General features: G+C 53.1%; 1 protein-coding gene across 1 annotated transcript; it reads left to right on the forward strand.

Annotated features, from left to right (window-relative positions):
* The first annotated feature begins 1,558 nt into the window (after positions 1-1,558).
* Cnksr1 (connector enhancer of kinase suppressor of Ras 1) lies at positions 1,559-13,021 on the forward strand. The gene is made up of 21 exons (XM_040756394.1): positions 1,559-1,734; positions 3,877-4,034; positions 4,677-4,858; positions 5,572-5,656; positions 6,074-6,115; positions 6,192-6,296; positions 6,853-6,900; positions 7,020-7,082; positions 7,534-7,635; positions 7,715-7,776; positions 8,029-8,102; positions 8,242-8,348; positions 8,426-8,456; positions 8,959-9,131; positions 10,434-10,513; positions 10,670-10,741; positions 11,385-11,458; positions 11,607-11,668; positions 11,756-11,840; positions 11,925-12,106; positions 12,405-13,021. Exons 1-21 carry the CDS (start codon positions 1,683-1,685, stop codon positions 12,672-12,674), a joined length of 2,109 nt encoding a protein of 702 aa, XP_040612328.1. The 5' UTR covers positions 1,559-1,682; the 3' UTR covers positions 12,675-13,021.
* The last annotated feature ends 402 nt before the right edge of the window (positions 13,022-13,423 follow it).

The raw sequence follows: 13,423 nt of genomic DNA on the forward strand, positions 1-13,423 counted from the left end.
TGTCATTATTCTAAGCAATTTCTGTGTATTTTATTATCTCTTTCACTTTTTTGAGACAGGTTCTCTCTACATAACCCTGACCATCCTGGAACTCATTAGGTAGACCAGGCTGGCCTTGAACTCACAAGAGATCCACCTGACTGTGCCTCACACGTGCTGGGATTAAAGGTACATGCCACCATACTTGGCTTTTTGTTCTCTGTGAAAATGACAAAAATGATGATTTCCAGAATATTGTGCAGGCCGGGCGTATATCTGTATAAAGGATGAGAGGGCCGAGGGCGTAGTACAGTGACTGAGAGTTTTTAATCCCAGCATTTGGGAAGCAGAGGCAGGCGGATCACTGCAAATTTGAGGCCAGTCTGGTCTGCAGAGCTAGTTCTAGTTCCAGGACAGCCAGAGCTGTTAAACAGAGAAACCCTGTCTGGAAAAACCTCTGAAACAATGTAGACCAGGCTGGCCTCGGAGTCAGTCACTTGAATCCATGATTTGGAGAGCAGTCTGAGCAACATAACAAGAATAAAAAACATCTCAAAAATTGTAGCAAGAAGCCGGGCGTTGGTGGTGCACACCTTTAACCCCAGCATTTGGGAGGCAGAGGCAGGTGGATCTCTGAGTTTGAGGCCAGCCTGGTCTAAAGAGTTAGCTCTAGGACAGGCTCCAAAGCCACACAGAGAAACCCTGTCTTGAAAAAAGAATTGTAGCAAGAATAAGAAGTGCATTCAGAAGCAGCTAATGTGTCTGCCAATGTCTCTCCAGGGGAATGGTTGGTATGTTTCCTCTTCTTTTGTAATCAATAAAGGCTGTTTGTGCCCTAAAATAATAACTGGATTAATGAACAGTTTTACTTTGAGAAAGGGTCTCTAATTCTCAAAAACTGTCAAAGGGTGCAAAATAAGGAGGCCGAGTCCCATGCTGAAGGTTTTTATTAGTGTTAGTTTCTGCTGTTTCATTTTTGTGGTTTTGAAAGGGAGTCACTCTAGCCCAGGTCCTCCTTGAACTTGGAGCCATTCACACTGCCTCAGCCCCTAGAGTCCCGAAATTACAAGCAAGAATCACCATGACCCCCTGTTCTAAACATTTAATATTCATAGATGTCCCATGAGACAAGGACAGTTATGCCCTAGAAGTGAGCATCAGGTCAACCGTCTGTGCAACAACCCCAGACGGCAATAACAGATATCACGGGGACCCCGGGGTGGGGGCGGAGGGCTAGCCACGCGCTGTTCTGCACCAACCACACACCAGGCTCGCTTGTGTAGGTGGTGAGAAGTCAGAATCCCTGGCTGAGATAAGGGGCCAGTTTGTTTTGTTTTAAACAAAGCCTCCCTACACGGCCCTGGCTAGCCTGGAAATCAGCTGTGTAGACCCGGCTAACGTCAAGCTCACAGGGATCCTCATGAGGAAGCCAGTTTTGGACCGAATCTCAATCATTTCCGGACTGTCCGAGTCACACCCCCGTGGCGTCAGCTCTGGAGCTAGCTGCCAAAGTCCTAGGATGCTAAAGGGGCCGGGCAGGCGGAAGACAGACGGTGGGCCAATGGCAGTCGCCGTCCCTCACCTGGGTGGCCACGTGGGCCCAGGTATGCGGCGGCCCCGCCCTGGCCCAGCCCGGCGGGCTCCGGGCTCCATCTGGGAGCGGAAATTCCTGCAGGGGCTGGACACTGCGGGCAGAGCTCAGCATGGAGCCGGTGGAGGCCTGGACCCCCGCGAAGGTGGCAGCTTGGCTGAGAGGTTGGTGAGCCGGGGGCAGAGGTGGACTTGAAGGGTATAGTGTGGTGTTCCTTGGGCAGAAAATAGGGAGAGGAAAAAGGAGAACGAACCTGCCGCCGAGTCTATTAGTCAACAGGTATTTATAGAGCGTCTACCGTCTGCCGTGAACCAGAGTGCCGGAATCCTCTGAATAGACACCGTGTTGACGGGATAGGCCGGGAGACATCTGAGGCACTGAGACGCAAGAAGAGGTCTCTCTCTGTTTTTGTGTGTTCAAGCGCCCGCCAGGGTGGCGACCGGCAGGTGCAGTACTAAGCTAACCAGGGTGGCCCTGGTGGCCCACGCCCCCTTTATCTCCGTCATCTTCCCTGTGCCCCAGGGCCCTGTGAGCTGTTTGTTAAGCCCATTTTTTTTTAAAAGTACAAACAAACACACAGCCAGGGAGTGATTTGTTCAGTGTTGGAACTGGGCCGGCCCTGGTGTCGGTTTCCCCTCTCCTCAGCCTGAGCTTGTCAGTGAGAGAAGCAGAAGCCCCAGCCATTCTGAAGGGGTGACACGGCCCCACCCTGGGGTTTCCATCGGAGGGAAGGTCACTCCCCAGGCCACCAAGAGATACAAACACAGCAGACTCAGAGAAGTAAGGCCTTTGTGGCTGTAGCGGGAGTGGGGAGGCCAGTGTTGCTCTCACAGAGGCAGCCGGAGCCTTCTGGAGGCGTTTTTCAGTGTGAGCAGCCCCGGACAACTGCGTCATACTCGCAGACTGGAGCCCAGGCCAGCAGGTCTGTGACCACAGGTCTCAGTTTCTCTATTCATGAACTAGACAAAATGTGACCATGTTTGTGTGACTGGCATGTGTAGCTCAATGTTGGTGTCTTCTGGGAGGGAGGGAGTCAACCCAACATGGGAAGGAAGTTGTTCAAATAACCCTGGCTTATTGAGCTCCCAGTCAGGACTCTTGCCTCAGGAAGGATGAGGAACACCTAATGACCACACACATTCCCCAGTGACAGTCAGGCCTGGTGGGGTGGGAGGCTTTCTTCCAAAGCGTGAGCAAGCCACTGTCTCTCTAGGCTTTCACAGTTGAGTATCAGGGATGATGTGTAGTCCCCACCTTCCAGGAATGCTAATATGGGTAGAGTTCGTTTTATTTCTTTATGTGTTTTTGAGACAGGCATTGTTTCTCTGTGTAGCTCTGGCTCTCCTATAACTCACTCTGTAGACCAGGCTGCCCTCGAGCTCAGGGATCCCCCAGTCTCTGCATTCCAAGTACTGGGATTAAAGGCGTGTGCCACCACACTCGACTGGGTAAAGTTCTTAAAGCATAACCTCACACAACGTACGGCCACAGTAGACAGCCTGGCAACAATGTGATGGCTGTTACTTCCTGACTATGAACCAAGTGTTTGGCACACATCAATTATCGAACACACATGGTTAGAAGGCAAGTGCTTTCGTTGTCGCCGTTTTATTTTTAAACTTTTATTTACTTTATGTGTATGAGTGTTTTGCCTGCATGTATCTATGTGCACCTTAAGTGTGCTTGTGAACAGTTATGAGCTACCATGTGGGTGCTAGGAACTGAACCAGGGTCCTCTGTAAGAACAGTAAGTGCTCTTAACCACTGAACCAGGCTGGCCTTGAACTCACAGAGATCCACCTGCCTCTGCCTCTCGTGCGTGTTGAAACTAAAGTCGTGTGCCACCACCGCCCTGCCCTATCTCTTCTGTTTTATAAGTGAAGATATTTAAGCACAGAACTAGTAGGTATCTTAAGTGTGCGGTCCTGCTTAGGTCTCCCTGACTCCAGGTGGTTGGCATATGGGTCCTGGGTAGAACAAGCTCAGACCCTCTGCAAGAGCAGTGCTGTTGTTCTTAACCACCGAAACCGCTCGATAGCCCCTTTGTTCTGTTTTGTTTCCTGGTAACTGGATTGCACGGTATTTATTTGAGCGTGAATTTGGTGGATGGCAATGTCAGTAGGTTGTACACACTTGCCAGAGTCGCTGCTGTATATGGTTCTCAACTCAGTAGCATCAGCTGCGAGAAGGGCAGAAGCCAACTCGGGTCTCAGGGTTGTCATTAGGGACAGGTGGGAGGGGGAAGGGCTCTGATGTGATGAAGCCGGTAATGACACCTGTCTCCCCACGCTGACCCCTTGCTCCAGGCCTTGATGATGCTCTGCAGGACTACCCCTTCGAAGACTGGAAGCTGCCTGGAAAGTACCTGCTGCAGCTCTGTCCCCAAAGCCTCCAGGCTCTGACCATGCGGCCTTTGGGCCACCAGGAGCTCATTCTAGATGGAGTAGAACAGCTCCGGGCCCTGGTGAGTGAGCTCTGGCCACAAGGCCGTAGCATCTCCACGCTGGTTGTAGCAGCCACCAGTCTAGGGGTTTGCCCATGTGGGCTGGCTGTTGTGGGGGCAGTAATATGCCCATTTTTATATCATTTTTAAATTTAAATTAGAAACAAGCTTGTTTCACATGTCAGTCCCAGCTCCCTCTCCCTCCCCTCTTCCCCCATCCCCCCAGCCTACCCATCCCCCCCACCCAATCCTCACTCCCTTCTCCAGGGGCATCTCCAAAGTCTGTCATTTCATTTAGAGCAGGGCCTAGGCTCTTCCCCAAGAGTCCAGGCTGAGAGAGCGTCCCTCATTGTGGGATGGGCGCCCAAAGTCCATTTGTATGCCAGAGATAAATACTGAGCTACCACCCAAGGCCCCATAGATTGCCTAGGCCTCCTCACTGACACCCACATTCGGGGGTCTGGATTAGTCCCATGCTGGCCTCTCAGCCATCAGTCTGGGATCCAAGAGCTCCCCCTTGTTCAGATCAGCTGTCTCTGTGGGTTAAACCAGCCCAGTCTTGACCCGTTTGCTCATCACTCCTCCCTCTCTGTCACTGGGTCCCAGGAGTTCAGTTCACTGTTTAGCTGTGGGTGTCTGCCGATATGCCCATTTTTGATGCAGGGCTCCAAGCTACAGACAGAGAATCTGCAGAGCCTGGCTCAGAGGCTGCTGGAAAGGACCCAGGCCTTCCAGAGCTTGGCCCATGACCGTCTGGGAGGCTGTGCTGAGACCCCTACTGATGTCCTCGCTGCTGCTGTAGAGCTGGTGAGGGAGGCCCATGCCCTTCTCTCCTGGCTCAACAGGTACCAGGGATGGGGTAACTAGTGACTCTTCTTATTGTGACTCTTGATCAGATATGTCAGAGCAAATCAAAGAGTCTGTCTGTGCAGGGACGCTGGGCCACCTTGCTTCCCACCCCACCCTGGAGCTTGTCATTCAATGGTGTTACCAACAGTTGAGTTTATGGCTGCTTGTTTGACGTGTGTGTGTGTGTGTGTGTGTGTGTGTGTGTGTGTGTGTGTGTGTGTGTGTGTGTGTGTGTGTTATGGGGGCATAGGAATGTATGCAAAGGTCAGTTCATCCCTTGTAAGAGTCAGTTCTTGCCTTCCACCATGAGGGTCCTGGATATTGAACTCGGGCCTCCAGATTTGGAGGCAGGCACCTTTACCACTGATGACCAATCTCCATGGTCCCTCAACAGCTATTGGATGGAGAGCTTCCCCTTCTCTGGCACTTGTCTGTCCTCTATGTCCTGCCTCAAATGTCACCTCCTCAGGGACGCCTTGTCTGTGTGTCACACTTACAGCTCATTTGTAATCCTCAGAAAAGTTGAAGTTAAATCATTAGTAATATAACTGTCTGCTTAATGGCTGTCTCCCTGGTGCCTACAACGGGACCTAGCACATGCAGGACAAGAAAGTCCTGTGCTGAGCCGAACCATCAAGGTAGGGGTTGTCTCCAGTTCTCAGGTGAGGAATTATATCCAACACAGTGTCTTAATTGTCTTTCCTGCCAGGTACCTCTTCTCACACTTAAATGACTTCTCTGCTTGCCAAGAGATTGGCGTGTTGTGCGGGGAGCTGGGCCAGGTCTTGCAGGAGGTAGGAGGACAAGGGCCAGGTCATTCCAGGACCCAGAGCTTTTTATAACCCGTGAATCAGACCAAGATTGGTTGTGAGAGCTGGGGGAGGGGAGAGCAAAAATAGGAGAAGCTCTGCCTCTGGGTATGGGGTAACAGGCAATGGGGTGGGCCCTGGGATGTCCCTGGCAGAAGCTCAGGTAACATTCGGGAAGGGTGATGGGAGAGTGCATGTGTAGTTATTGTTGAGTCAGGTGTCATGTCAGAGGAATGAAACCTTGGAGTTGAAACCCTGAGACCATTATAGTTCTGGCAAGGAGACCCGTGTAGAGAAAGCAAGTGAGGACTATCAAAGGCCCTTCTCACCCCCACCCTGTGTCCTCAGGAGAAAGCGGCCCCCAGTCCTTTCTAAAGGGGGCCCCATGCTCTCTGCTTTCAGGACTGCCCAGAGGCTGAGAAGAAAAGCAACATTCTGAGGATTGTGAGTCTCGGGGCTGGGTGGGGAGGTGCAGGGCATGGACTCGGACTCAGCCAGACAGCCTGCCCTCCTCCCCCAGTGCAGCCACGTGGCCGGGATCTGTCACAACATCCTGAGCTGCAGTCCAGAGGAGCTGCTGCAGCAGACAGCTGTGCTGGAGCAGGTGCAGCTGGACGACCCTTCAGTGAGTGTGAACCTCTCACCTCCCCCCGCAGACCCCTGGCCCTGGCACATGCTCCAGGAGCCAAGTCTGCTGTGTAGAGATGTTTAATCGGAGACTCAGAGGAGCTGCCTGGGGTCTCCTCATTGCTGGGCACCTTTCCCAAGCTAGAAGGGCCTATGTAGTGTGGCCCAGGTGACATTCCTGCTCTGACATCCCTGGGGCATCTTAACAGAGAGGGAGGGAACACTTACACTTTAAACTTGACCAGTTAAGAAAACCAGAGTTGCTCTCCCTGCTCCCCAGCCCCGTGTCGTCCCCTGTTGTCCCTTCAGGCAAGTTCTGAGACTCTGCTACCTCAGAAATCAGCGACACAGCTTCACTATGGGTGGCAGCCTCTGTGTGTGTGTGTCTGTCTGTCTGTCTGTCTGTCTGTGGGGGGGGAAACAAGCCCAAAGTTACACAGCTAGGACAATGCCATCTTGAGGCTCTGTTCCCATTCTGCCTACCTGGTGCCCAGTGTGAGGTTTTGCCCACTGGCTCTGTTCAACCCCACTTGACTTATCTCCTATCCCTGCAGAGTCTAGAAATTCATACCACCAACAACTGCCTGCACTTCGTGTCCCAGGTAGGTGTCCAGGTAAAAGCCCCGGCACTCACACCACCCCTGTCTACCCCGAAGGCCTTCCCACCTGCCAGCCATTCCAGCTTCAGGCCTCGCTCTCTGGGCCCCGTTTCTCACACTAGGCTCCCCCCAGCTCCCAGCTCCTGCCAGGAGATGAAATCGTCCAGATCAATGAGCAGGTGGTGGTGAGTGAGGGAGATGGGCAAGATGGAGGTGAGGGGTACTGAGGAGGCTTGAGGGGATCTTTGCCCCTTGCGAAGACGGGGCTGTGGGAGCTTCCTTACATGACATGAGCCAACATCCTGAGGAGGGTCTCAGGATGGCTGTTGATGGGTGAGATCTCACTTGGGTGCTAGCCTGACCTCCACAGGGCTCAGGTAAAGGGGCTCCAGAGGTTCCCTGAAGGGAAGAGTTGCTGGGCAGTTTAAGAACCTCCTACTCAAGCTGGGTGGTGGTGGTGCACACCTTTAATCCCAGCACTTTGGAGGCAGAGGCAGGCGGATCTCTGTGAGTTCGAGACCAGCCTGGTCTACAAGAGCTAGTTCCAGGACAGCCTCCAAAGCCACAGAGAAACCCTGTCTCGAAAAACCAAAAAAAAAAAAAAAGATCCTCCTACTCAATGTTCCTGTCCCTCAGGTGGGCTGGCCCTACAAGAACGTGGTGAGGGAGCTTCTGAGAGAGCCAGCAAGGGTCAGCCTAGTGCTGAAGAAGATTCCAGTGCCTGAGAGCCCCTCACAGGTGCCTGCCCTCACCCCTCCACACCTGCTTCCACACTCCCGTGGCCAGCTCTGTGACTTTATTCCTGGCTGTTTTGCAGACACCCCTGGACTCCCCTCACCTGCTAAGCCAATCTCCGTCTCTGACCCCACAGTCTCCCAGGTAACAAGCTCTGTCTACTGGGTGTGTCTTTTTGATGTTTTGGTTTTTGAGACAGGGTTTCTCATATAACAGTTCTGACTGTCCTGAAACTCACTCTGTAGACCAGGCTGGCCTTAAACTCACTGGGATCCACCTGCCTCTGCCTCCTAAGTGGTGGGATTAAAGGAGTGTGTGTGCCACCAAGCCCAGCTTCTGGGTATGTCTTGAAGTGGGTACTACAGGCCTCATCTCAGGTCTCCTTGTTCTCCATAGGGTTCCATCCGAAGATCTCTTTGCCTTCAGCTTGTCTGCAGGTGGAAGTCCTGGACCCAGCCCTGCCTGTACAGGTAATTTCACAGTGCCAGAAGGTAGTACATGCTCTGGACAAGGCATCTGAGTGTCCTACCAACTCTCCATGCTGACATTCCCGCCCGAAGGCCTGGGCCTAAGCTCATGGATTTTCCCTCTCTCTTCCCTGTCTGACAGACTCTACCTCCCTTGACACTAAGCCCCTGCCCACTGCTCCTGAAGCCCCAGGCACACTTCCAGAAAACATAGCAGAGCCTCCGAAGACTTCAGGACACCCTGACAAGGTAAACTCAAAGTCTCAGCAAGGAGGGCCATGGGCTCTGAATCTAGAACTTTCTCTAAGCTCTTATGGTCTTTTCAGAGTCCCATCCTTGATCGGAAGAAATCAAAAGGTATGAGTGCTCCTGACTTGTTGGGGTCTTAGAAACCTTTAGAGGGCTGGGCAGGACCCCTCAATGTACACACATGCTTCCTACGCAACAGCCTTTTCTGGAACCACGGACCCTTGCTTCTTGTCTAGGCCTCTTGCTAGCTCTGAGACTGTGAGAAAGTACCCTCTGGTCGTCAGTTTCGTCTCTTATGGTGTGTGTGTGTGTGTGTGTCTGTGTCTGTGTCTGTGTCTGTGTCTGTCTGTTTGTGACTGAGAGAGAGAGAGAGAGAGAGAGAGAGAGACAGAGACAGAGACAGAGACAGAGACAGAGACAGAGACAGAGGAGCAGAGCTGTGCACTCTACCACTAAGCTATATGCCCAGCTTCTCTGAGGACATTCGTGACATTGTGAGCCCAGAGTATGAGTTCAGACAGTTCTGCTGGGATTCCCAAGGGGGCAAGTAGACTTAGGGAAGGATACTTGCTGGCCCCAGATCAGTATGTGTTTTGCTGTGTTGGGGCAGGTGTGGCTGCGAGGTTGAGCCGCCGGCGGGTGTCCTGCCGGGAGCTGGGCCTGCCAGACTGTGATGGTTGGCTTCTGCTACGTAAGGTACTTGGTGGCTTTATGGGCCCACGCTGGCGCCGCTGCTGGTTTGTGCTCAAGGGACACACCCTCTACTGGTACCGTCAACCCCAGGTGAGACTCCATGAACACTTGCGTGGGTAGCACGTAACCTAAGGCCACCATTCTTATGTTTTACACAGGGGAGCCCCATCCTTTCCTAGGTTCTAGTATTCCCATTTGTGAGGTGGGGTGGCTCATGGTGGAGAAATGAGCTCACACGTGTGGAGAAGGTTGTAGGGGACTGGAAAGCTGGCTCTGCAGTTGAAGCCCACAACTCTCTGTGTGTAACCCCAGTTCTAAGGGACCCGATGCCCTCCTCTGACTTTCGTGGACACCAGACACAAGTGGTGCACAGACATGCATCAGCCCAAACAACAGCGTGAGATTCATGTCTCAGAGAAAAAGGGCCAGTAGGTAAAGGTGCATGTCACCAAGTCTGATGACTTGAGTGTCATACCCATAACCCACATGGTCTAACAAGTTGTCCTCTGATCTCCATGTATCTTGTGGCATGTGTGGGCAGACATGCACAATAAATATATAAATGCAAAGCATGCAAGTGTAGGGAAAATCATTTTTATCCTCCCTACCTCTCCTCTCTTCTGCTATTCTATCCTTCCTAGTGACGGCCACTCAATCACGTACTCTCTCAGTAGACATCCAGGTTCTTACTGGACCCACCTCTGAGCTAGAGCCCGGGGACACAGGGGACATTTGGATAGTCCCTGCCCCTCTTGTAACTAGAGGCCCATGGGAGAAAGGACTGAATACATCCTTTAAGAGAATGGGCCGGCTGGGCGTTGGTGGCGCACGCCTTTAATCCCAGCACTCGGGAAGCAGATGCAGGAGGATCTCTGTGAGTTCAAGGCCAGCCTGGTCTACAAGGGGGAGTTCCAGGACAGCCTCCAAAACAATACAGAGAAACCCTGTCTCGAAAAACCAAAAAAAAAAAAAAAAAAAAAGAATGGGCCATGTGCTAGGATGGAGGGAATCCCAGGCAATGTGTGGGAGCCCAGCAGCGGCGTCTGATCTAGTCCAAGGAGTCTAGAAGCTTCTTTGGAAAGCCGTGTTTGGATGTTTGTGAGTTGAAAGGGAAAAAGGAAAACCAGGAAGGAAAAGGCTTTGGGACACAAAGCGGCTCCTGGAGGAGGGCCTGTCTGAGCAGGCTCCTCCCTTTGGCTGGTTTTCTGGATACCTTTGCTCTCTTTTCCCTGCTCAGAGGTGCCCTTTGGCCACACCTCTTTCCCTGAGCTCCAGAAACTCAGAGAGGTAACTAAGGAGCTGGCTGAGTCTTGAGAACTTGGCTCCCATGCTGACCTGGGCTTCATGCTTCCCTGGGGCCCTGTGTTGACCCTCGCGCTGTGATTCCCCTAGGATGAAAAGGCCGAAGGGCTTATCAACCTCTCGAACTACAGTCTGGAGAGTGGACATGACCAGAAGAAAAAAATAGTTAAGTATTGGAATGGGATGGGATGGGGAGAAAAAAGAGAGAGGGAGGGAGGGGTGGGGTGGACATGTTGCAGGTGGTGGGGATTCCTGACCTAGCCTGTCTCTGGGTTCTGGATGGGGTTGCCCAGAGGGGACTGTGACTTCTTTCTGCCTGCTGGCAGTGTGTTCCAGCTGACCCATGACGTGTATAAGCCCTTCGTCTTTGCTGCTGAGACCCTGTCTGATCTGAGCATGTGAGTGTCACTCCCTCTTCCTGCTCCCACGTAGTCCCCAGCCTCCTTGTGCTTAAGAGCTGGGCTCAGGGGACTCAAACCCCAGTCCTGGGAAAGCCGCAGTTTCATCATCTTCAGAATGGACAAAGGAGAATTCCTACCTCAGGTGCTCTCTGAAGGTCAGATCTGTGGATCTGGGACATGGTGACTCAACCCTCTAATTCCAACACTTAGGAAGCAAAGGCAGGAAGATTGCAAGGATAAGAACAGCCTGGGCTGGCCGGGAGGTGGTGGCGCACGCCTTTAATCCCAGCACTTGGGAGGCAGGCAGATCTCTGTGAGTTCGAGGCCGGGCTGGTCCTACAGCCTCCAAAACAATACAGAGAAACCCTGTCTCGTAAAAACCTCCCAAAAAAAGAACAGCCTGGGCTACATTGTGAGTTTCAGGTCAACCAGAGCAATGGAGTAGGACACTGTCTCAAAAAACAGGAAGGAGGTCAGAGGGTATAGCTCAGTGTAGAACACTTCCTTACACTCAGGCTCTAGCACCATACAAAAAGGTTCAGGGGAAAAAGAAAAAGGAGATGTAGGTAGAGGGTGAAAAGCTGAGATGTAAGTGGGCTGGAGTGAACGGAAGCCTTGTGACCCACATGCTCCCCTCCAGGTGGGTACGTCATCTCATTACCTGCATTTCCAAGTACCAGACTCCAGGCCGGGCGCCCTCTGCCAGAAAGGAAGGTGAGTGTGTCACAGAGTGGAAGAAGGGGCCCAGCCGTCACTGAGTTCCTGCCTTTCCCAGGCCGGGTGCTGGATGGAACTCAAATCCCCTGGCCCTCTTCCTGGCCTCTCCAAAGCCACTCAGTGGTTCTCCAACTCCTCACCCTAGATTGCTACAGTGAGACAGAAGCGGAAGACCCCGATGAGGAGGCCGGGTCCCGCTCAGCTTCAGTGAGTAGAGTCGCTTCAGATAAGGTAGGGGCTGGATAGCAGGACATGGGGGGCTGCGGCTAATCCTCTCCTTCTGCCTTGACACAGCCTGGCCCAGCGCCAACTTGGAGTGACACATCACCCATGGCTTCACCCTTGCAGAGTCCGAGGACGTCCATTGGCTCTTCAGCAGGTGCTACCCTGGGAGCAGAGCACTGGGCTGCAGAGGTGGCCTGATCATGTTTGTGTGTTCTCAACCTGCTTCCTACTCCCACAGATAGCAGTGACAGGGTGCTGGAAGGGATGGTGCAGGGGCTGAGGCGGGGTGGTGTGTCCCTGCTGGGGCAGCCACAGCCCCTGACCCATGAGCAGTGGCGGAGCTCTTTCATGCGTCGCAACCGCGACCCTCATCTCAATGAGCGAGTACACCGTGTGCGGACACTACAGAGCACGCTCAAGGTGAGCTGGGAGCACCGGGCATGGGGAAGATGAGGCTCCCAACTCTACTGCGAGCTCTAGACTGAAGACTCTAGCCCTGGCTTTCTGATTCCGAGGACCAGTTCTGGTCTCCATATTCCACTGGAGGCTCAACTGTGTCCTGAGCCAAGTTCTAGAAGGTTCTGTGGGCAGAGATCAGATACTCACCCGACTCTTGGACCAGGGTATCCTGGTGCTGGGCACAGGGCGTTAAGAGTTAGTTCTGGGTCCTGTCCTGCCTTGGGTGACCATAGAGCTGTGACCCCTACTCTCACCTCAGGCAAAGCTGCAGGAACTGCAGGCCCTGGAAGAAGTGTTGGGTGACCCTGAGCTCACCGGAGCAAAGTTCCGCCGGTGGAAGGAACAGAACCAGGAGCTGTACTCAGAGGGCCTGAGCACCTGGGGAGGGATACGGGCCCCCAACAACTCCCCAGTCCCAACCTCTGACTCCAGGAGTCAGTCTCCACAGCCCCTGCCTTCTGACCCTGAGGAGCCCTCCCAGGTTTTTCCATTGACCCCAGAGAGCAGCCGCCAACCTCCTGACCTCTGACCCTGGCTAGTGTCTGGTTCCTGACCTCTGACCCTGAGGACTGCTTCCTCCCCAGACTCTGACATGTCTAAGACAGCATGCGCAAGGGGTCTGTGTGAGGGGTTAGAAGTGCGTGTCCTTGGCTTTACTCCAAACTGATCCCATTCCACAGTCTGCTCCTGTCCACTGGAGTGGAAGGAAAGTGGCCCTCCTCTGTGATATAGATCTCCCCTAACCTATCCTCAGATCTGGGGCATACCTGTCTCCCTGGGTCCTTCAAAACGCTTTCCCAGACCAGGTCTAGATGGATGTTTATTTTACATGAGAGATGCTTTTCCACCAAATAAAGTTGATTTCTCCAAAGTGAACCCATGTGTCTTTGCTTTAGAATTGGGAATCTGCACATGCCACCACCGCCACCGCCACGACACAGGGGTAAAGAACTGTCAGGCTACAGAGATCACTTCTCTCGCAGGGTGGATGACAAGCTCACTGTGTAGCTCATTACCCTGAGGTACACACTCAGGACTCCTGTGCCAGGGTGCTGGCCTCTGTGGTCATGCATCCTTCCGCCAGTCTCTCCTCAGTCCTGGGAGGTCAGACCTGCTCCCCTGTCCTAGCCCCAAGGAGGCACACTCACTTAGTAGATGAGAAAATTGACCTTTCTGGAAGGGCTGTGGGACGGGCAGCCAAAGGCCTGGGCATGTCTTCCCCTCCATCCAGTCTCACCTCTAGTGCCTGAATAAGAAGGGGAACCTCTATTCACTGTA

Source organism: Mesocricetus auratus, unplaced genomic scaffold, assembly GCF_017639785.1.
Source record: "Mesocricetus auratus isolate SY011 unplaced genomic scaffold, BCM_Maur_2.0 Super-Scaffold_100014, whole genome shotgun sequence".
Taxonomy (NCBI): Eukaryota; Metazoa; Chordata; class Mammalia; order Rodentia; family Cricetidae; genus Mesocricetus; species Mesocricetus auratus.